Genomic DNA, 25,397 nt, shown 5'->3' with positions numbered 1-25,397 from the left:
TTTTTACACTCATGATCTAGGGCTTTATTTAACTGTCAAAGGAACCAGGCAGAAGTGTAGAGAAAGAAGGAGGGGAGAGGAAGGGAAGGGAAAGGAGAGAGAGAAGGAAGTAAGATGTTTGGTGGGTGGGGGGTGGTGAAGATCTCAGAGGCCTTTGTACAATTACTGGTTCATTCAAGTTGTTTTTGCCATTGCAGAGACAGGTCAGTAGGCTTCAATGGATTTTCTCCCCTTCCTTCTCACAAGCTTCATCCCAATCACAGAGCTCAGCAGCCCCTGGGCCTCCCGCCATCCCGCCCAGCACTTTTGCACACAGAACTGGCATTTCTTTAAGAGTATTCTAATTATTATCTCAGTTACACACATTGGCCAGTGAGGGATTCCAGACTTACATATATACGGGGTTGGTTCTGGTATAGAAATGGCTACACTAACACACTCCTGACCTTAGGTCCACGTACAGCCATGTTCTCCCATGCAACTGGTCTAGATTTGTCTCAGATGGAACTCTCTGCATACTTTTCTCTCAGAATCCTTTTATCTACATGCCATGACAGTTATGAGGATCTTATGTAGTAGCTTGGTTACTTGTTAGAATTCGTCCATTTGGATTCCTGTTTAACCATCTGTGACAGATCTATTTATCAGCCACACTAATGTTCTATACAGAAGGACTGATGAATTGTTTTCACAGGTAATGGATTAACTATCAAACACAGCTCATTTCTTCATCCATCCGTTCAACCACCAAGACTCGTGTTGTTATTTCCAAATGTTGTGATCTGCAATTTTGTCTTCATTTTGAAACAGGAAATCAAAACTTGGAGAACTTGAATATTGTAGTGTACATGGGGTCATAAAGATAATAAGTAGCTGACACATTCACTAAAATATGTTCCTCCTGACCCAAAGTCTATCAAAGTACAGACACTGGTCTGAAAAATTTTGTCAAAAGCTGGCCATTCATGTTTTAAAATCTAATGAAAATAATTCACTGAAAATTTAAGAAGATATTGTGGAACAAATTCCTTATGATACCTAACATTCTTTTTATACATTGTCTCCACTTATACTTCAAATTTAAGGAGATATTCTTAAACTACCACTTAATGGGACTTAACATTTCTGACACTTTAGAGCCCACTTTTTATAGTGGCCACTCATGATATTCATTATTCTTAACTCTGTAGGACCCAAACAAAGGCAGTAGTAGTCCTGTCACATATAACCAACCGATAAGTGTCCTATCCTCTACTTGGTTATGTGTTCTATATGTTAAACAACGTATCTACAGTTGCCTGTTTCTAATATATTTTTAATAAACCAAGAAATATTTGGAAAACATCTGATGAGCTTTCTGCTGTTGGGAATTCTTTTTTTTTTTTTTAAAGTAATTACTTTCAGCATGAAAGGACTCCTCACATAGTGACTTTTATTTTTACGTTACAATGCAACGATAAGTGACCTCAAGAGCAGTAGGATCTCCATTCGCATCCCTGAAAAGATAGGGGTGGAAAGAAGAAAAACTGGGGAAAACAAGAGTCCCCTCTCCTGTCCTACCAGTTGTGAATGAATGAAACTGGAGCAATGAAACTAGATACAGTGCCTCAGAGCTCTTTGGGAATGCGATACATTCAGGAAATCCAACAATAATAAAGATGGCATTCCTTGAAGCTCGAAAAAAGAAACTTCATTAAAAAATAAAAAAGGTTTTGTATGGTAAAGGTTAACTTATATTCCATCCAACAAGAAAACAGTTTACAAACAGAACTAGATTCAAAAATCTTTAGATGGTATCATCACAACAAAACCATAAAAAGCTACTAAGCAAATGATTTGGGATTCTTTCTAAAGTTTTAATGACTGGTTATAAGCATCTACCATATGGTTGCTGGTCATTATTAAGAAGAGAGAAGGGGCGCCTGGGTGGCGCAGTCGGTTAAGCGTCCGATTTCAGCCAGGTCACGATCTCGCGGTCCGTGAGTTCGAGCCCCGCGTCGGGCTCTGGGCTGATGGCTCGGAGCCTGGAGCCTGTTTCCGATTCTGTGTCTCCCTCTCTCTCTGCCCCTCCCCCGTTCATGCTCTGTCTCTCTCTGTCCCAAAAATAAATAAACGTTGAAAAAAAAAATTTTTTAAAAAAATAAAAAAAAAAAGAAGAGAGAAATTCAAGTCTTAGCAGACTCACATGCAGCAAAGCTATGGTTTGCCAACAGACAAAGATGATGAAGTTAAACTGGCTTATTCAATTATTAAACATTTACTGAGTGACACTCTGTGCAGGGTGTTGTGCTCAGTGCTGTAAGGATGAAACAATCAAGAAGACTTAGCTCCTACAGTCAAGAAATTCGTAATCTTCTCAGGAAGCTAAGGCATGTACAAAAATAACAATAATTCAGATCTTCCCTATTTAAGTAAAAGTCAGCAGTTTTTTTCCACCAAATTTGCCTAAGTCAAAATCCTTTGAGCCATCCTTGGCTCGTCTAGTCTAACAAGTTATATATGCACTAACTGCAAGACACATCCATAATCAGGTGTTTTTGAAAATGGGTGAAGCAACGGGAACCCTCTTGCACTGTTGGTGGGAATGCAAATTGATGCAGCCGCTCTGGAAAGCAGTGTGGAGGTTCCTCAGAAAATTAAAAATAGACCTACCCTATGACCCAGCAATAGCACTGCTAGGAATTTACCCAAGGGATACAGGAGTACTGATGCAGAGGGGCACTTGTACCCCAATGTTCATAGCAGCACTCTCAACAATAGCCAAAATATGTTAAGAGCCTAAATGTCCATCAACTGATGAATGGATAAAGAAATTGTGGTTTATATACACAATGGAGTACTACGTGGCAATGAGAAAAAATGAAATATGGCCTTTTGTAGCAACGTGGATGGAACTGGAGAGTGTGATGCTAAGTGAAATAAGCCACACAGAGAAAGACAGATACCATATGGTTTCACTCTTATGTGGATCCTGAGAAACTGAACAGGAACCCATGGGGGAGGGGAAGGAAAAAAAAAAAAAAAGAGGTTAGAGGGGGAGAGAGCCAAAGCATAAGAGACTGTTAAAAACTGAGGACAAACTGAGGGTTGATGGGGGGTGGGAGGGAGGAAAAAAAAAAAAGAAAAAAAAATAAATAAAATGGGTGAAGCAGCAATGGATACGATAAATGATAAAGCATGGATAATGAATATAAGGAATTAAAGAATAAAGTATTTCAAAAGGCCAGAAAGGAGACAGGTGGCAAGGAGAGTGTTAAAAATTAGTGGAGATAGCTAATAGGTAAGCATTAATGGGCAGAGCTAGGAGATGTTTACACCTGCAGAGGTGCAGAAGGCATGAAGCCTCCAAGTTAAGAAAAGACTTTAGAAACATGAACACACAAGAGCAGCTAAGTCCCTGGGAATAGACGAGACCACCATCAAGAATGAAAATGAGAGTAAGAAATATCTACATGGATGGAAGGAGAAAGAGAAGTAAGTGGTCATCAGAGAGAAAAGAGGAAGAAACGCACCAATAATAACACGACAAGATAATGGCCTACTGGAGAATATATAATGACTTTTAACTAATTTAAAGATCAGTTTAGCAATGGAATGCTTAAAGAAAAAAATGCACTTTATTATATAGAATTTCTAATGTGCATTAGTTTAGCCTTTCAACTGTAAAATTAATATTCTGAGATTTCATAAAATATTTAATAAAGATGCAAAACCATTAACAATCTTAAAATGGTTTCCAAAGACATTTATTCAATATAGGCAAGGGTGATAAAAATAAAAATAATTACTATGAATTATCAATAATGCACTTTAAAACTCAGTCATTTCAGAAGGTGTCATTTTATTCAGATGAATGTCAATTCTGAGCAACAACAGACATCTAAAAAACATTATTAAACCTAATTCAACTTTTCCAGAACAATTTTAAGAGAAAAATGCATTACATATAATGGCTTAAAACTACAACACCTACAGCTGGTAATCTTGTCACATAAAAAAATAAAATGGAATTTCTTTATCTCTTGCTAAGGCTTCATAAAGAAGATATTTTGAAGATCTTGTATCACATCAATGCGTATCTCATCCTATCCATGGCATGTTACCACCTCCATGAAATGTCCATTCCTACACAATAAGTGGACATATAGTATCCCAAAACTTAGAGAAATCTAAGTTCAAATCAGAGTTATATACTAATAATTTTGTAGACCTGTGCACATTACTTAAATTGTACGTGTTAACAATTTTCTTACAGATAGAAATGCTAACCTCACTGTGTTTTTATAAGAACTAACTAAAGTGGTGTTTGTAAAGTATACCGTCTAGCACAGTTTAAACAATTCTTAAAAATGGTATATTTTAATTAGCAATAGGAATTGTATTAATTTTATATTGCATAACAAATTATTCCAGCTTGAAACAACACACATTTCTTAGCTGTGTAGGTCAGTAGCCCAGCTTGGTGTAATTGTGTTCTCTGCTCAGTGTATGGAGCGGAAATCAAGCTGGGCTGTGTTCCTTTCTGGAGTTGGGGGACAGAAAGATCAGCTTACAAGCTCGTTCAAATTGTTCACCAAATTCAGTTCCTTGCATTTGTAAAATTAAGGTCCCCATATCCTCGCCGGCTGCCATGTCTCATCCCCTAGTGGCTGTCCATGCTCCTTGCTGTGTGCTCCACTCCATCAGTGGAGACTCTCCTTCACATTAACTCCCTATCCAGTTTGAATTCTCCCTGACTTCTGCACCTCTGGCCTCCAGAACCTGATTTAAAGGGCTTATAAAATTAGGTCAAGTCCACCCGAATAATCTGTCTTTTCTTAAAGGTAAAGTGCCATATAACAAAGTCTACTCATGAGACTGATAAGTTCACAGTCCCAGGGATTTTAAAGGACTTGTAAAACATGCTACAGGAATAATGAGGGACACCTTAGAATTCTATCTACCACCATAGTTGTGGTAACAGTCCTAATAACTGTCTATTGGATAACACTTTCAATCTTTTTAAAAAGTTACCTTTCTTTAAGTTTCGAAGAAATAGGTAATTAGGATGAGAAGCCTAATAAAGCCCCTTATGTTGTCATACCAATTTAATGTTTACGTATATTTATACACAGGAGATACAACATATTTATGGGAGTTTGAATTTCTAAAGAAAATCCAGAAGAAACTACCTTTTACCTGCCAGCTCATGTTTTCCCAGAAACACCTTCTTCTCCTGCTTTGTTCTACACTTCCATAGACATAATCTTGAAAGCCAGAAATTCCTTTTCATTTGGTTCCAATGTGTGGCAAGAAATACCATGTGATTCACAGATTCTGACAAACTTCTAAAGTTTAATTCTGTAAGAAACTTTTACTGGAAAGGTATACCATAAAGGAAAAGTTTAATCACAAGTAACCCTAGGGTAACTAGTTAAAGATCATCCAACTTCATGAATTCTCTTTAAAAAATAGCTACTCATGCCCTATTTTTAAAGGATCTCTCATTTAAATTTGTTATTTCCTAAACTGTGAACAAATCTCCATGGGATGACATATTAGCAAAAACCAAAGGGCAACTGGGAAGTTGGCCACCAAGGAACACCTACCTACCTCACGCCAGACACTTTTATGGGAACTTTACACACATAATTTCATTTAATCCTTTTAACATTGCTGTGAATGGTAGTGTTTTTTTTTTAAGGTAATTGATTTATTTTGAGAGAGAGATAGAGGGAGAGCACGAGTGGGAGAGGGGCAGAGAGAATACCAAGCAGATTGTGTCCGGTCCACGTGGTCAGCGCAAGAGCCAGACCTGGGGCTCCATCTCATGAACTGAAATCATGACCTTAGTTGATCTCAGGATCAGACGTTTAACCAACTGAATCACTCAGCCACCCAATGGTAGGGCACCTATTTTAATACCTATTTTACCCATGAAGAAACTGGGGCTCGGAGAAGGTAACTAATGTGTACAAAAACCACATAAATAGAACATTCTAAAGCCAGAATAGAAATCTAGGTTTATCAGACTCCAAAGCCTGATCTCTTTCCAAAGTACGCTGCACTGCCTCACAAGATTAACATGAGTCAAATAGTGGCAAAAGAAAATGCATCTAAGGAAAAGGCTTCTTGCATGTAATAATCCTTCATTCCTTTGGCTTTCATAGACTTACACCTTCTTCACCATGTCATATTCTTTAAATTTAACTTACAATAAGCCAATTAAAGTGGAAATGTGTATGAATGATTGCATTAATTGCACAAATAATCTAAGTACCACTATACTATGTATCAGATAACGTTTGAATTATCTACCTAAACCACATGTTTTTCTCGTGTCATCATTAGCTACTCTTGAGCATAGAAACAGGGAAAATTCTGACTCACATCAAGTAAGGGGTAAAAGCAGCAGTGAAAATCAAAGATTCTGGCTTTAATTCACCAATGCCCTAAGAGATTTTCTACTAATAAATGTTCTTTCTGTCTCTTTGTATCTAAAGCCAAATCCAAGTCCAAGATGTATGTCAATGTCAAGGCTGACTAAGAAATGTGATAATAAGAACCCCCAAGCAAATAGATGAGTAGTGTTGCAAACCATCCTTCTCTTTCCAGAGGTACTTATCCAGAAGCTAATGGTTGCATGATTGTAATAAACAATGACCTCCCGGCTTCCAGAGCAGAGATATTCTCATTGCTATTTGGCACCTTTGTTGGATTAGGGAGTTCTTTTTTTTTAATTTTTTTTTAACATTTATTTATTTTTGAGAGACAGAGCGACAGAGCATGAGTGGGAGATGAGCAGAGAGAGAGGGAGGCACAGAATCTGAAGTAGGCTCCAGGCTCCGAGCTGTCAGCACAGAGCCCAACACAGGGCTTGAACTCACAAACTGTGAAATCATGACCTGGGCCAAAGTCGGATGCTTAACGGACTGAGCCACCCAGGTGCCCCAGGATTTGGGAGTGCTTGATTTCTGATTTATCAAAGGCTGTGGAGAAAGATGTATCCATTGGAATGTCCACACTATCTCAACATAATTATGTGACAAAGGGCAAACACTTGGCCTCTGGTTCTCCTTTTCTTACTAGGAAGGCAAGGGCCACCAAATTACCTACCTCGTGGGACTAATAATGAGCATTAAATCACAGGTAAAGTGCTTAGCATATTACCTATTACCCAAAACATGTTAGATTTTAGTAGTAATTTATTATGATTAGCAATATTTTATAATATTTAATTAACCTCCACAAGACAATTGAGAAATCTGAATAGACTGCATAATGTTAATAATGGTTGTTGCATAATCTTAACACAAAAAACATTTTAGACTTAGGCTACCCAGGTTTTTGAAATACATTTCTGCAGTTTTGTTTCTGTTTCTTTCTTATGGAACTAGTGGCTCTTCCAGAGCTCTGGTTTCAGACTTAGAATGCAGCGCCCCAAGCACTACAGAAAACAGAACCCATGCCGTCTTCTGTCCATGACCATCGCTCATATGGTCCCCAATTCAATAACAGCAAGGGCCACTACATTAGTCTACTTTACCGTATTAAGTACAAGCTCATCCTAATGGTTCTAACTTCATGTGCTACTGAATTCAAAGTTCGGCATAGCCACCGAACCCATTTATCAATCAACATTGTTTCTGAGAAAGATGACTCATTGTAAGGGATGTCAGAAGTCTAAGTCACTAAAATTTAAAGATAAAACTGACTGTTAAATGCCTACAACGTATATGGGAACCCAAAATAAGTAACTGTCCTAAGGATGTGTCTATGTATTTTTATATATATGAGTGTTGGATTCCCATACATAATCATTGGCAAATAATGAATTCTAGGTACTATGCCAGCCCCTGAGGACCTAGTAATGAACTGGAATGACATGGCCTCTGCTCCTTGCCCATTTAATTGCACTCTCCCTGGCAATTACTGTCACAGAGGTTTGAGAATTCAGGCTAACACTTCAATGACTAGCTCCTCTTAAACACCTGCAATTCAGGTTATGGTTTTACAGCCCAAGTGGCAAAACTCTCTATTCCTGGGATCTGGCAGAGGCCCTGAAGGCATATCAAGTCAATATGTCAAAAAAGTATTAACAATTAACTAAAAAACATACTGTGTATGTTATACACAAAACACAGTTCATAAATTATACATCTTGAAAGGAGATATGACCTGTGCCACCAAATGGTGTATTGTGTGTCACGACTGAAGAAGATAGCTGCGCCCTGAGAAATGGGTACTTCTTGCAAGTTATGGTAAATATGAAGCTGCCAAGGATCTTCGATTCTACTTCTGAGTTGTACTTCCCCTCCTCCTTGAAGTTAAGCATGTCTATATGCCTGCCTTTGAGCAAAGGATCTGAGCAGAGGTGACACAGTGTCACATCTGGGCACAACCTCTAAGTAACAATATGGACCACACGTCCTTTCCCTGACACAGCGTCCAGCAATATTTTAGGTGGCGTAAGTCCAGCAGCCTGAGACCTTAAGTGAGGCTGATGTCTCGGACGGCTCAGGCCCTACAGACCCATCCACCCTCAGTGAACAGCGGTAGGTCCTGAGCAAGGTAAATGGGAGAGGAATAACACCTGATGTTTTAAGCTAAGCATTGTTAATGACACCTAAGCCAGTTAATTCAGACTCATACACTTAGGAAACAAAAGGAGGTCTCTGACCCTATAAAACAGAGCTGGCTCAGAACAGTCGTGCAAAAAAGCCCCTCTTGAAAGTTATTGAGGAAAATGCTGGTAACAGACTGATCCTCCTACACACGTTGACTTCTCACTTTTCACTAAGAGGGCACAAAAAAGTACTATGAGAGAAAAGAAAGAGATACCATCATTTTTAAACAGACACTTGAAGACGCATGATTCAGTACAGTGAGTCCACACAGACCACTTGCATCAGAATCAAGAACATTTCGTGAAATGCAGATTCCTGGACCTAAGCCAAAGCTGATTAAATCTTTGAGGATTTGCTAAATTGGTATTTAACAAATTCCCCAACTGATTCCTTCATAACCTTTATAAAAAATCCTGGTGTGTGGCCAGAGGCTGTAAACTAATAATGCTCAGGTGCGTTTTGTTTGCGATGCACCAAGATTTTATTTGTTTTGATTTGAATTAGAACTGGTTGGCCTTTAAGTATTAAGAAACTTCTCAAAAAACTGGTATTTCCAGCTTTTGAAAACTAACTAGAATATCCGGCAGCTCTTATCTAAAACACTTACGTAAAACTCAGCCACCTTTGCATAAGACATGCTCCTGCCTCAGTTCTTTCAGTTCTCCGCTCATAATGTCAACTCATTCTTTTATTTGACCTGCCCAAGGGAATAATGGAGTTTGGTTCCTTTATTCTGATTTCTGACTGCTGTGTTTATAGATTGGAAATTGTATTCCGGAAAGTGAGAAAAAGGAAAATCACTGAAGAATGTTGAGCAAAAGAATTCCATAATCAAATTTAACTGAAAAATAAAAAGCTGGAAATATAGAAGATAGACTAGGGCTAGGTTTACATACTCAAGTGTTTGGGGTTGGGGGGACAGCACATGATTTACTGGCCAGGCAGGTGACCTGACTCAGTGACATGGACTAAATGAGATCTCTGGCTAAACGTGAAGGACATACCTCCACCATTTGGAAAGCTGTTACTTAGTTTCAATTGCTGTCATCAATTCAATTTCTATTTCAGTTTCTGTCATCAGGAATTTCAGCCTGGGCTCAGCAGCTCTGCGATTATTAAAAGAGAAGACAGAAATCCACATTTTTATTGGAAATGTCCTGATTTCTAAATGCTTTAAGTTGATTATTTATTTTAAACAAAAAAATAAGCCAATCAATTGGGTTTATATCTATGTATTAGGGGACAGCAGAATTGGAGCCGGGAGACTGGAAAGAAGTCAAGAGAATTTGAAAAATTGTTCTCAATGGATTTTTAGCCCTTGTAGATTGACAAATATGGACTCCATGAAGAACTACAGGATGAAAACCAGTTTTAGGTGACAAAATTTCGCATTTCGTTTCTGGAAGTTTAAGAAATTCATACAAAAGGACACAGTTTATCAGTTCCTCATTAGTTCATCATCTATGCAACAGGTACTATGATTACTATCTCCCTCCTCGAAGCTTTACATGTGGTACTGGGGCTAGAACAAGAGGCAAGGGGTCACAAATCTTCGCCTGTAGAGATCTTAGATTCTAATAGGTGGGGCACCGAGTTACAAAACAGTACATTCATGTTGTGCCAAATATAGTAATGGATGACTTGTTCCATAGATATGTGTTGTATGACAGGGTGAGTCATGTAAGTAGTGACATCTACGTTAGAGCCTGAAGAAAGGAAAATGTATGTCCCAAGAGAAATAACAGCCTGTGTAAAGGTCCACAGACTCAGGAAAGCCAAATGTATTAAAACATAAAAACTGAAACAAGGAGAGTGAATCTAAACCACTTTGTGAAAGGTAGTGATTATAGTGAGAAATGAGGACAGAAAGGTGATCAGAGGCCAGAGTCTGGAGGGACTGACTACCCTACGTGCTCTAGACTTGCTCCTGAAAGTGGTGGGTGGACACAGATGGGAGTCCATCTGGACAATCACAAGCAAATCCACGTCAGAAAACAGCGTCAGAACCAGAGAAAAATCTACATGTGGGTCAATATTTGAGGATATGGAATTTAATGAGAATGTTCTGAGAAAATCATTAAAGTGCTAATCAGTAGGTGTTGAAAGTAAAGAACCTCGGGGAGCACATTTAAGAAGAGAATAAAGAGAAACCAAAGAATGAGACAGATCCAGAAGGGTAAAGAGACCAAGAGGAAAGAGTTTCAAGAGAGGGCAGATCTATGATATCAAGCAGAGCACAGAAGTCACAGAGGGTGAGCTCTGAAAGGAGCCACGGTTCGTATCACTGACACAAAGCGTGCAGAGCAATGTGTAGGAACGTAAACAACAGTATCGGTAAATATAATTTTGTACACTTATTGCTACCTCACTGTGGCAGTCACTTCCTCATCAAACCGTACCCAGCTTTAAGAGAAGCTCTTGATTGAAATTTTCATGCAATGGAACTACCTAGTTTTGTGCAAACTCCTAATTGCTGGCAGTGGGAAAACCCAACAGCCTTTGTACTTTTCCTTGGCAGGCCAGACTGGAGCCGTTTAGCAGCCTTATTGGGCTAGCTTGTATGCGGGCTCGTACTCTATTTCTCTACAATAAAGAAAACAATTGGTTTTAGACTTCTGGTCCAAGAACCTTATTTTCTACTCTATTTGCCTTGAAACAAGCCACAAAAGATGAGAGAAATTTCAGATGGCGGGGCCAGTGCCGTTCTCAGCTACAGTCTCTCCCTCTTCATGTTGGGGAAACTGAGACACAGAGATGATGACTGGCTTGCTCAAGGTCATAGAGCTTTTATTTTAGAAAATGGGGCTTTTCATATATAAATAGTGGTTTTTATGCTTTTATACACTGCTTTGCCATCACAGCCTCTTCTGATCAAGGCAGAGGCCCTTTCCCTCAGTGTCTTTAAAATTAAAATATAGGGGCTCCTGGGTGGCGCAGTCGGTTAAGCGTCCGACTTCAGCCAGGTCACGATCTCACGGTCCGTGAGTTCGAGCCCCGCGTCGGGCTCTGGGCTGATGGCTCGGAGCCTGGAGCCTGTTTCCGATTCTGTGTCTCCCTCTCTCTCTGCCCCTCCCCCGTTCATGCTCTGTCTCTCTCTGTCCCAAAAATAAATAAAAAATGTTGAAAAAAAAAATTAAAAAAAAAAAAAAAATAAAATTAAATTAAATTAAAATATAAACAGTTATTTAAGAATTTAGGATCCTCCACGTTTATAACCTTGTCTCTGTCAGGCACTAGAATACAAACCATGTATAATATTTTTTAAAGGAAATCTCACTTTTTATCTGTCCAAAGAGAAAATTTTGAAGCATCTTAAATAGAACGTACAACAGGGAGAGGGTTCTATTATATTTTTACCCTGGAGATTACACACGTAGTAAAATTTTATTTACCACAATTCTGTATTAAGGATTAAATTAGTTCTTTTATAATCAATTATTTACACTACCTTAGTTTACAACCTTCATATTAATAATATTTTTTCCACAACTAGTGAGTGCTGCAATATCCAACACATTTTAATGAAGCAGAGTTCAAATATCATCATGGCATTACCAGAGATTAGTGTTAATTTTTCAATAAATATAAGGATACGTTCTTACTTATAGACTATGGTAGAATTAAGGTATACTCATAGCTGATAAAGACACTTCACTTAATATTATGCAGCATATTCACAGAAATCAGTGGTCAATCTAATAATTTACTAGGAATCTTATGAAAGCATATGATAAGGAATAAATCGGTCTATGATTATACTTTTGATAAAAATAAGGTTTATCACCACAACCTTTAGAAACAGAAATTATGAATTTCTAATTGTCAGAGTGAAGCATGAAAATAGTAATAGTAGTAATAATAATAATAACAACAACAAAACAACATTTAATGAGCACTTAAAGAATCTCCACCTTGCATTATATTCTTTATGAATGCCCCTAATGTTGTACAACACGGTAGCCATAAATGAGTACCTCCTGGCTACTCAAAGTGCAGCCCAGGGACCAGCAGCATTGGTATCATTTAGGAGCTTGTTACAAATGCAGCATCTTGAGCTCCACAGGGACATATGGAATCAAAATCTGCATGTTTAACAATCACTATCCAAGTTATTCATATGCAAATTAAGTTTTTAAATACTTCAGGAAAATCAACTCATTGGAACTCATGTTTTCCATTTTACAGAGCAGGAAATTGAGGCACAAAGAGATTAATTTTTCTATTAGCATCAGTAGATGTGACAGCCATTGCTAGATACCTACTGAATATCCAACGCATCTTTTTAATAAATCTCCAATTTTCCCAGACGCTCTCCTAGCTTGAAATAGCAATGAGATAAATGTGGAAATCAGCTGCAAGACCTGGGAAGCTTTCCTTTTCTAATGAAAGGAACTAACAGAGATAGTGCCATCCCCTCCTTTTATTCCAGCCTTTACCATGGATATGATAGCTGGAGCTGCAGCAGCCATCTTGGGATCACGAGGTGACAGCATAAGGACAGAAGCCAACCCTAAGGAAGAGGAAGTGGTAAAATAAAAACAATCTGGGTTCTTGAGGCTCTTGATGCCATCACTTAAGAACTCAGTCTTCATTTGGAGCCACCTACTTACAGACCTTTGTGAGGAAAAACTGACTCCCAGTGAAATCACCATAGATAGAGTTTTCTGTTAATTTCCGACAAACACATCCCTAACTGATAAAGGCCATAATAATATTGTTTCACCTATATTTTATTGTTTTATTCCAACACTAGGAAGCAAGGTTTCCTTTATTTCCAACTGGCATTAAATCTGCACCCTAAAAAGCCACTCGGAATTACTATATCCTCCTCTAATGTCTTCAAGCAGAAGCACGTAAAGTGTCATCCATCCTCTCTGACCGGGTGGGGCAAATGATAGAAACGACAGGCCATAAAACAGTTCCCTAAAAGGAAGGGATGTGATGAAGAGACATGTGCTTTCCACTCCACTAACTTTCATATCCACTCACTTAAACACGCACCTGCCCACTTTGCTTAACCTCCCAGCTGGTCCAAGGCAACAGCAACAGCAGCAGAAATTGCAGCTGCCCTCTGCACCTGGTGGCAATCAGATGTCTGAGAGGAAGATGCCCGTATTAGAAGCTGTCACCAAAAATGACAAGGTCTAGATTGGGTGTGGCAGCAGTCAAAGAGGAGTGACAAAGGCGGGCAACAGCAGTGTAACACACAGAACTGCATCGAAATGTATGCATTTCTGAGTCAGCAGCTGGGTCCCAGGGGACTTGCCATCACCCCCCCGTATTTCACGGAGAGTAATGTAAATCTTAAATGACCCACCCTGCCTGCTAGAGTTATGAGTCATTCCATCAGCTTGGTGGCAGCCAAAAATACCTCCAAGAGCCCTTCAGATTATCTGGGAACCTTGAAACAAGGAAAGTTGAAAAGAAGTCGGCTGCACCCACAGTCCCCTCACTCCTTTATCTGCCTGGTCCTCTCCTTTAAGAATTCAGACACTGTTACTCGAATTTATCTGTTTCAAGGATAATGAGTCCATTTTTTTTATATTTAAACTATTTTAAAGGGTGACATACTCTAATATAAGCACTGCTAATCATATGGTTCTAAATATAGCTTTCTTGTTAGTTATCTTTGATCCTACAATTCTGTTATCCTTATTAAGGCAAAAGCTACTCAAAATGATGAAAGGATAGCTTAGTTTTAATTCTTAGTATCGAGGGACTCGCTGTTCTCCCAGCAATGCCCTCATGATGACTTCTTTTTAAATGGGTCTACATTCACCCCCATTCTTTTATAACATTTTCACCACCTAAAACCAGCCCACTTACTCTCCTAAGAGTGTAAAGTTTCTCTTCTTCTGATATCTGCTGGACGGATTATTTTGCTGTTCTACAAAGCACGATCATCAGCCTCACATTTTTTGCTTCAATGATTATCTTCTCACATGCCCTAGATAACTAATTAAATCTACCCTCCCATATTCCCCTCTACCCGACCTGAACACCAGCCATGTGATTCCATTTTCTTTTAATTAAGACTTCCTCTCTCTTGGTATCCAAACTTTAATCTTCCTTGTAAACCTAGCTGGCATTTTAGCCCACTCTGTCCTTTCTTGAGAAATTGGAGAGTTTATGTAATCTTGGTAACAAAAATGAATTTTTTCTATGTACCCTAATTTTCTGACTATGGCTGATTTGCTTAACTTCCACTGTAAAGGCTTCTAAAGAATTCATATAATTGAATATATTTGGACTCTCCAACCCAAATATATGAGTAGGAAGTCAGCATCTTGCTTCAAATGCTGAAATCTTCTTATGAGGAATTAGAGGTAAAATGGACTTTTCATCTTTTTCTAAAAGCCCCCCAGTGACACCCTCTTCCTCTTCAAACCACTCCTCCAGTTCAAGTTTGGAGATCTTTTAGGTCCCAGAAAACTTTTTAACATATACCATTCTAAAACCACCTGATCCTTTTACCTTCTTAATGAAAATCAAATGGTTCCCAAATACTTGCTAAAATACCATAGGCATCCCAAAAAACATAATCTAAATATGGGCTTGGGGATGCTATTAAAAGATACTGTATATGTGTATATATATATAAATTTATATATTTTTTTAATTTACTATTTTATGAGAGAGAGAGTGAGAGAGCATGCGCCAGGAGAGGGACAGAGGGAGACAGACAGAGAACCTTAAGCAGGCTCTACACTCAGTGCAGAGCCCAACATGGCCTTGAGATCATCACCTAGGCCAAAATCAAGAGTCAGATGCTCAACTGACTGAGCCACCTGGCGCCCCAACGTTTATAATTTTTATCCTTTCTTCAACCTTCCTTAACCTTGTGACATAACTCTACTCTTCTATTCAGACACAAAATTCAATTGTACTATTCATTATATCATAATCATGAAATATCCCCCAAATCGATTACAATGTACTAACCACCTCCACAAAATAGTTGAAATAGCAGTTATCTTCTTTTTGACATATATTTTTCCTATGGCTACTATATCAAAAGAAGAACCATACTTTTTCTTTTATTGTGTTTTAAAGCAAATTAACAATGCCCTAACTGAACATATCCTTGAAGAATGCTGAAATACTTTTATGCAGAAAGAATGTCACCACACATGTTCCTGGAACAATCTTTGTACTACATTTTGCATTCATTCCCCTAAAAAAGAACTAAGATCCCAAATGTTAATAAAGATACTTTTGAAAATGATGCTTTCATAAGAGCACTATTTTTTTAATTTTACGTGAAAACTTTTTTTTTGTTTTGACATACTTTAAATATTGAAATAAACAAGAAGGAACATAAAAGGATAAAATAAAAACCAACATCACAACTTAGGTCAAGTTAAGACCTCATAGGAACTAATATTTTTCTACATGCTAGTTTTTCAGTTTATTAAAAAGGTAAAATGAAAACATACAAAGATATCAAATTACTACTTAATCGAAGTTACTAAAAATGCAATAAACTAGTGGAAATTTGAGAGATCTACATTTTATGGTAAGTGATATCCTTAATTTTACGAGCTTCTATATGAAATACTTTTAGATTTAAACATTAATTGTATTCTTATACATTACTTTTAAATGATAAGTTCTGTACCTCAAGGGATGAGGGTATTTCAAGTTAAAAACAAGTTTTCAGAATTCTGTGTTGGGTCGGGACCATTAAAAATTCAAAAGAAATAAACAATACTCATCACATTACACATCATGTAATTTATTTTTTTATTTCACAGGAAATGTCTAGTTATTATTTAACTCATCTCTAGCTCAAAAGAAATTAAAATAAGGCAGAAAGAAAAGTTTTCTCTACAAAGAGAACTGAGAAGGGACCCCTGGGTGGCTCAGTTGGTTAAAAGCGTCTGACTTCGGCTCAGCTCATTATCTCACAGTTCGTGGGTTCAAACCCCACATCAGGCTCTGTGCTGACAGCTCAGAGCATGGAGACTGCTTTGGATCCTGTATCTCCCTCTCTGCCTCTCCCCCACTGGTACTGTTTCTCTCTCTCTCAAAAATAAATAGACATTAAAAAAAAAAAAAACAAAAAACAAAACAGAGAGAACTGAGAATTGTCCAGAAATTTCAACTGGAATTAACACTTATCTTACTACCTCTGAGAAAGCTTTTCTTAACATAGATACCCTCAACACCTCTGCTACATACGCAGAAAGCCATGCTCTCTGGATGTTATACTCTTCTACAGATAAAATTCTCAGTCTGACAGTAAATATACCCCAAATCACTCTTGCCACTATGAGAAAAGACAATAATGTCCAATAAAGAAAACACAGAGTAGTTATACAGTATTTTTAATTAGGCAGGGAAAGAAGAAACCAATGTCTACAACACTTGAAAGGCAGAAAGCCCCCAAATATGGTGTGAAATGAATTTCCGCAAAGTCTAGGTCTTATTCATCAAAATATTTCCAGCATTTCAAATAAAACCCAGAAAATACTTGGCTGTTAGCAAGAAATAGTTGAATGCATGAATCATGTTATAGACATAGAACTTGGCCAACTCCAGTTATAGTACAAGAAAAGTGATTTCTTACATCTCTAAATTTCAATAGCATGTTCTTATAATGAAACATATGTTGTACTATTTCAAGCTATTTCAAGAATCATAGTATATCTACCTTATCTGTCCTCCAAGGGACTTCAACCACCGGAGACCAATACCTCACCCTGTACATCTTTATATTCTGCAGAATGTCTGACACATCATCAGCCTTCAATAGACATGGATTAAGAAACAGAATACTAGAATAATTTAATTTGACTCTTTCCATGTTAACACACTGAAAAGTAATGATTTGCTGACTGGCCAAGCTGTTCACTTGGCCACCTCCACTACCAATATAGATTTCTACAATATGATTGAGCTGTAGCAATCAAAAAATAACACCAAAACAAATGGATCGGTCATGCTTATGGTCCAATTTATCCACTGTGTTAAGGGGGTACAAAGAGAAACACTGATTGCACCTGAGCTTAAATGCTAGTGAGAGGCATGCTTGTGCCTGAAAAAGCAAAAATAACAGTCCCTCAAAATTATGACTGAGAGCAATGCTTTTCCAGCAGTGATGGTTGAGAGAACAAACTGCTATTAACCAAGTACGTTTTAAGTTGAAAACAAAGCCTTAGTTTACGAAAACATGAGCAGTATTCTCTTGGTCATGCACTTCAGTGATGTCACCATGAGTTTTGCTGGAGAGATGCTGTTTGGGAAGAAAATGCCACCATCTAATCCAATGCATACCTCTGCTGCCGTGTATCCAGTTTGCCTTCCTATCAAATAAATCACAAGCTGTGTACCTAGTTCAAATAACGGACTAAGAAAGAGTTCTGCAAAACTACCTCAATCTAACCATTTCTGAAGAAGCCTGTCTTGATAGCATTCTCTGCCAGGGAGTGGACAAGCAGCACAGCGTTAGGGAGGGTGTGCAGAAATGCTAAGATGTTCCTCGGTCTTGCCTCGAAATACTGAGAAGAATACAGAAACCTGTACATAACATTACCATGCTTCCAGTTTAAGGTAGCATGCATTGTGGCGAAGCCCATACTATGTCCACACCAGAAGGAGAACACTACAAACAGACCCCAAACAAAATTGAAGGAACTGATTTTGGAAGTCAGACCCAGAGTTTCCAGCCTCCCAATAGCACCCCACTTCAGGCAGCCGAGTACCTTTCTGCTTTTTTGTGTTTCGTGCCTCCGATAACTTTACACAGGAAATGACAATTGATAATGGCCCTCTGCACTTTTAGCAAAAATTCTTTTCCACACTTGTGTGAAATCTCCCCAACTTATTTCTATTTTCTCATTCATGAAATAATCAAATGCACTGTTCCCTGTGACCTTCAGGCAAACTTAAGTGAGTGGAGAAGACAGTAGCCGAGAGCACTGAAAGACTGAAATCTTCTTTTGCCTACAGCTTATTCTGAAGGATATCCTACTCCAGCACTGCAGGGAACCCCAGGAGCCTGAGTTAGAAGGGAAGAGAGATAAGATTCTCAGCTGCCTCAGGCCTCTTTGGGAACGTCGGTCCCAACCACAGCCGCTGAATGAGGAGAATGCCAAACATCACAGCTTTACAGAGAGCAGAGACCCCAGTAATGGCGTTTACTCTGTCTCCATCTGAGACCAGAACTTCTTAACAGGCAATCTCTCTTTTCCTGCTCATCTCGCAATCCACTTTTCCCCCTCCCCAACTTCCAATTCTACCTAGAGATTTCAGACTATTCTTCGTGCGTTCTTTCAGTCCCAGTGGCTCCACCGCCCGTCACTTCCTAAGACACTGTCAAGCATCAGACATATACTCTGTGGCTGCAAGACCCACTCCAGAGCAATTGCCATCCAAGTACCTAGCACATCCCAGGTTAGATTGATGGACATGCTTTCAGTTTTATGTCCCTAAAATCATCATTAATGTTATATAGCAAAGTTTTACTCTGTAAAATATATCTTTTTCTCCTAAAGGCAAATTCATCACCATGAATTGATGATGCCAAATTATTACATGTCATGATAATAAATTATAAAGAGCAATACATATGTCATACCTCTTCTGTGAGTGATTTTGTTTTCAGAGATTCTGTACATATACAAAGGGTGTGTCTACAAAAATGAAACTAATCACATAAGAAATATACAACCTCTCCTGTCTTTACAACTGGGTTATGTGTGCCACAAACTTATCATTTTTTTATGAAGCCATAGCTTTTGTAGATTAAGTGAAACAGAGTGATGCCCTGTATCGCATTCTATTATAACAACAGCAGCAATAACACTTACAAGTATTGAGTTGCTACTCTGCTTGCCATATACTGTCCAAAGGATTTAAATGTTAAAAAAAAAAAGTCTCTAACAAAACGAAAAGTCACATATTTTTACTCCTATTTTACAAATAAAGAAACCAAAGCAAGGAGAGATTGAGTAGCATCCTGAAAGTTTTGTAGTTATTTTACAGTGGCAACAGAATTCAAATCCAAAGGTGTTAGTCTCTAGAGGCATTGATCTTAAGCATTACTTTATAAAGTAATACCATGCTGTTTTGAGGACAGAATCCCTCTTAGGTTCTGGGACAGATCAGATTTTTATTTATTAATTTCTCCCACTGAATAGCCTATATTTTATTTTTTATAAATTGGAGAGTAGTAAAATCCATAGAAACATGTTGTCATCCACCTGTCTACAGCCTGCAGTAAATACCCACGAGCAAAGCTGGAAACCGACCCTCAGACCCTAAGCCTACGATCTGACGTCATATTTTTCATAGCTTTAAGCATAACGTTTCTTCAAGGTTTCAGAGTATAAAACAAGAACATGGAAAGAAAAAAATCTATCTAGACGACCTCTTCGAAAGAGCTTTTCAAAATGCAGTTAAGCATGGTACTCAATCTAGATTTTCCAGATTGGATCTATAATTTAGATACCAAGCCTTGTCATTTCTAATAGTTGTCACTGTTGAGCATTGTGGATGCTAGCTGTCATAAATGTCCAAGGCCTGTCTACACATTCATTTTTCCAATGACCCCATAAAATTGGTCCAAAACACAAATGCTGCTTTTTATTTAGTTAACAGTTTGAAAGCTTCTTATGGAATATAAAAATATATGTGTTATACTCCAAGTTGTTAGCTCTAATGACTAAAATGAAGAGGAAAAACTGATTCAGTTATTAGTTCTAGCTAATCTAAATGCATGGTCTCAACAGATAAGATATCAAGGCAAACCCATCTCAGGTTTCCAGGCTCACAAAGAAGTAAGCCTACCAAATGTACAAGAACTACCAATATTTCCTTGGCACGTTTTCAAGGAACACTACCTCCTAAGATGTTTTTCTTGAAGAGTTCTCCTCGTACTCCTAGCAACACTAACACTTATCAATTGTATGTCACATCACGCTCTCTTAAGAATTTTAATTTACTTGAACCACATCATGTTTCTGTGAGATATAAACAGAATAAGTGGATCCTCTCTTGCCATTTCATAGATGAGTAAATTAAGTCACATATGGGATAAATGAATCACCCCAAATCACACAGTTCAAAGGCAGAATCACAACTAACATAAGTCAGGATTTGAGTAACTGGGGTTATAATAGCTCTAATTCACCAAGATGTCATCCCAAAATATGCTGATGCTAACAGTGGAAGGTCAGTGTGTGAATTAAATGATAACTGCTCCACCAATTTTAAGGATAAGGTAAGTTCTATAGTTGATTCTTTTCATGGCAGCACAGTAAATAATAATGATGATGATGATGATGATGATGATGATGATGATAATGATGATAATAAAATACATGAATAAAATTAAAATCCTTCAAGAAATATTTCAGTGCTTACTATATGCCAGGTCCTGTTCTAGATGCTGGGAACAGATGATGCCCCAGTGAATAAAGCAACAAAATAGACAAGAATCCCTGACCTCAATGAGCCTACATTCTAGCAAAAGAGACAAAAATAAGCAATTGCCACTAAAGTAATAAAGAAATAAATTATTCTATATATTAAAATAAGGGGGAAAAATAAGCTGGGTAAGGGAGATTAGAATTATTAAGAGGTAGCCAGGTTATAGTATTTATTTGTTTGGTCAGGGTAGGCCTCATTGAGGAGGAGAGATCAAAGGATACCCAGGGAAGAGAGAATAGTCAGAGGAAAAGCTCCAAAGAGTATCCTGGTGTGTTCAAAGAACAGAAAGGAAGCCAGTGTGACTGCAGCAGGATGAGCAAGAAGGTGAGTTGTTGTGAGGTCAAAGAAAGAATAAGGAGACAGATCATCATGCACGGCCTTGGAGACCACCACAAGAAACCCAATTTTTATTCTGAATGAAGTAGAAACGATTGCAGAATTTTGAGCAGTTGAATGGCATGATACAACTTAAATTTTAAAGAAACTCCATTATTAATCATAAAATATCTTAAAATTTTATCACTCAATGTATTTTTAATTTTTTTCATGTTTATTTATTTTGAGACAGAGAGAGACAGCACAAGCAGGGAAGAGACAGAGAAAGAGGGAGAGAGACAGAGAGAGAGAGAATCCCAAGCAGGTACCACTCTGTCAGTGCAGAGCCCCATGTGGGGCTCGATCTCATGAACCACCAGATCATGCATGACCTGAGCCGAAATCAAGAGCCAGACGCTTAACCGACTGAAGCACCCAGGTGCCTCTTTCATTCACTCAGTGGATTGTATGATCTTCATCACATATATGAATCTCAATTTACCTTCCTCCGTTCAGCATAAAAAACCATTATTTCCATTTTCCTAAGGGAAATCCCAAGTTTCAGAATGTCTAAGGAACTTGGCCAGGGTAAAATCTAGTAAGTGGTCGAGCCAAGTGAAAAGAACAATTTTTTTTTAACTCGCAGTCCAAAACCGAGTGTGCTTTCCTATATAGCGATTTGTATTAGTTATAAAGGAAAGAAATGATAATTGAAATTAATTATCCAGATTTTTCATCAATAGGGATGTTTTGTTTGATATATTAAAACTGAATCAAATACATATTTTCCTTCTTATTAATTTCTGGGACATAATGACACAAGTAATTTCCTTGGACTTTCTATGTGAAATGACATATGAACAAGCAGGAGAAGAATTTTGGATGCAGAAGTAATCACAATAATGATGTAAATTTACAGCAGTACATTTAGAAAGTTTCTGAAAGTCTTTTAGGTACTGTTATTTATTAATTCTCTACCATATGCCAGGCACTGTGCTAACTTCTTAGCATATATCATCGTACTTAATATTCATCAAATGCTCTAAGAACAGTATGAGTAATCACACTCTATAGATGACAGATGTGGACCTAAAGAGGCAAAGTATTGAAAGGTCATTGGACCGCTCAGGACCAGAGCTGGGATTTTACCTAAATCTCCAAAATCTAAAGCTAGGTCTTTACTAAGCCTCGTTACCTTCCTGTAGCATGCTGCCCAACATATTACTCAACATTCCTAACCAAAAGGTCGGCCAAATATGGATAACCCCATTTTACAGATGATGAACTGGTCATAGAAAAGTTAGTCAAGCAATCAACATTTATTTGATGGCCACAATATGCAAATCAATATTTAGTTGCTGAGATAATAGAGGATTTATGATACAATGTCTTGCCTCAACGAGCTTACAATCTTGTTAAGGTAACAAGAGGCACACAAAAAGGTAATAAATAATCCAAGATAGCACATAATAAGTTCCAGATGAGATACAGAGCCAACAACTGCTAAAGAAATTCAACAGAGAGAAAATTGAATCTGGGTGTTTCAATTCACTTAAGAAAGATCTTTACTAGAGCACCAGTGTTGAGGTGGTCTTTATAGAAGAAGGGTTTCGATCATCAAAGATGATGAGAAAAACACTTCCAGTGAGAGGAAATAATACGACCAAAGGCCAAGGGAACAGATGTGAATGGATTATCAAGAGAAGATGAACAAATGCATCCGAAGTGCAGGATGAAAGGGAGGCAAAATACAAACGAAGCCGGGAAGTAGAATGTAGAAAACCTTACTTGGCAAACTAGGAACCTAAGGGAGGAAGGACGAACTAGATCTTTGTTGAATTCCTACTATGGGGCACCGGCTTTGTATGTACTTTTTGTTTATAGAATTCTCTCAATAATCCTGTAAGGCAGAAAGGTAGCTGTGTCATGGCCCTTTTAGATGAAAAACAGTTGATCTGGTGCAGAAAACATGGGGGATCAAGAAAAGATGATCAAGAAAAGAGAGGGATATGTGGAAAGCATTGTAAGAATAAAAGAAAACTATCTGAATGGGAGATATTAGCATATGCCCAATATCAGAGAAGGATTGAGGAAGACCCTAGACAAGAAGAGCCGCTTAGTCTATTGCATTAATGCAAATAATACAGTGACAAGGATCTATGCTTCAGTGGTGACAATGGAAGTAAAAAAGAATGTAAGAGATATTACAGAAAAAAATATGAAGAGCTAAGTGGCAATAGCCACGTCCTGAAACAGGTAGTTTCTACTCCCCAACCACACACCCACAAGGTAGATATTTCCCCTAAGAACTCACAGAGACAAAACTCAAGGTCTTGCTCAAATATTGAGATTTTTGACAGTGCATAATTTATTTAAAAAAATAAAATCTATGATTTAGGACAAACGTCTGCCTTAGTGTAATCTTCCTCATAAACCACCATCCTGAATTAGGATAGCCTTACGCTTGGCAATAGTTCATTTTCATATGCTAACATGGAGACTAATTCCTTATATTCATGCTCATTAGAGATATTAATTACTAAAGAAGCATTATTTTCCTTTTAGTTTTTTTTTTTCCTTTTAGAAAACCAAGTATATAATAAACAACTGAGTTTGCTCTGAAAAATACAATAGGCCTTATTTCTGAACATTATTCCTCCCTGTACTTCTCCTAAAATGAGAGGTACCTCTCAGGGATTCCAAGAAAAATTAACTGCATTAAATAGTATACTATTTAACAACAAGTTGGGTCTTTCCTGACTTTTTCTGACTCTTGGACAATCCAAACCATACACTGGCAAATATATATAGAATTAACAACAACCTAGATTTTTCAAAGAAAGTATTTACATAAACACCTAGGCATTAATCAATATGCGTCTTTACAAGCAATTTAATATTACAAAGTTGTCAGCCTCATAATAAACTAGCTAACTATATGAGTATATAAATCTTTGATTAGTACCAATTGTCCAACTAATTTTCCTTTATTTTTAATTAACGGTTAACCTGAACACCCAAATAAGTATAACATACACGTGTGAAATGTGTGTATGTATAATTGAAGAGTAACAATATTTTGAGTCAGAATCCTTTAGAAATTACACACCTACTTTACTTTTACCTAATTTCCTTAGTATCACCTAAGGATAAATAGAAGTTAATTAAAATTTAACATATTTTAAAAAATTAATATATTAGCCAAGCCTAATTTCCTTTATCTTTATGGATTAAAACAGATTTGTTTTTCTGAATTGAAAGTTAATGTTTAAATCTGAAATCAAACTATGCCAGTCCAATAAACTTAGGCCTACAGCCAATGTATACCTGAAATGTCTTTGAGAGTTTCAATAACGCCAAACCTGTGCTGTACTTTAGAAATACCATAAGCATGGATAAAGAAATATCATCATAGAATCCTAAGTTGTGTATTAGTTAAAATATAACCCTAACATACTTTTTATTATGTGCCTCATTTCTTCATATCTGTACTGCTGTGAAAATAAACGTCTGTAAAATGTGAAGATATTACACGAGCATGTCTGCCCGACAATGTTTCATTTTAATATATTTTAAGTTTTAAAAACTTAGCCATTATATATAAACTAATTTAAAAACCTCATGCAGAAAGTCTGGGCTCTATATGACTTCAGGCATTCTACAAAAATATGTTAAACACTTTGTGTGTGTAGAAAAGAAACACAAATAATGTTTATTTCATATACCTTACTTTCTATTATTCAGTTATTTAATACATGCATTCATAGATAGAGTGTATTAAAATATGTATATTACTCTTAACTTTTAGAAGCATTATTTTGTAAGAGTTTAAAAAAAGTAAAACTACTTTTACCTCCCAGTCCTGGTCTAAGCCGATTATCGTAACCATCCAGAAGTCTGTCTAGAATTCTTGTAAAGATGGTAATGTTATTTTTAGCTTCATCTTCTTGGATGTTAGCCAGCACCAACCTAAACAGATAATTTTAGAAGCTGATATATATATATATATGTACATATATATATACATATATATACGTATGTGTG

General features: G+C 37.4%; 1 protein-coding gene across 1 annotated transcript in view; it reads right to left on the bottom strand.

Annotated features, from left to right (window-relative positions):
- Positions 1–25,397, bottom strand: part of GABRA2 (gamma-aminobutyric acid type A receptor subunit alpha2) — a 121,945-nt gene that overhangs the window by 92,830 nt on the left and 3,718 nt on the right. The window contains exon 3 of the mRNA XM_047856131.1: positions 25,207–25,322. Coding sequence (XP_047712087.1) covers positions 25,207–25,322 — 116 coding nt within the window. The remainder of the gene's footprint in view (positions 1–25,206; positions 25,323–25,397) is intronic.

Source organism: Prionailurus viverrinus, chromosome B1 (assembly GCF_022837055.1).
Source record: "Prionailurus viverrinus isolate Anna chromosome B1, UM_Priviv_1.0, whole genome shotgun sequence".
Classification (NCBI taxonomy): Eukaryota; Metazoa; Chordata; class Mammalia; order Carnivora; family Felidae; genus Prionailurus; species Prionailurus viverrinus.
The sequence above is the reverse complement of the archived record's forward strand: the minus strand, read 5'-3'. Positions and strand labels throughout refer to the sequence as shown.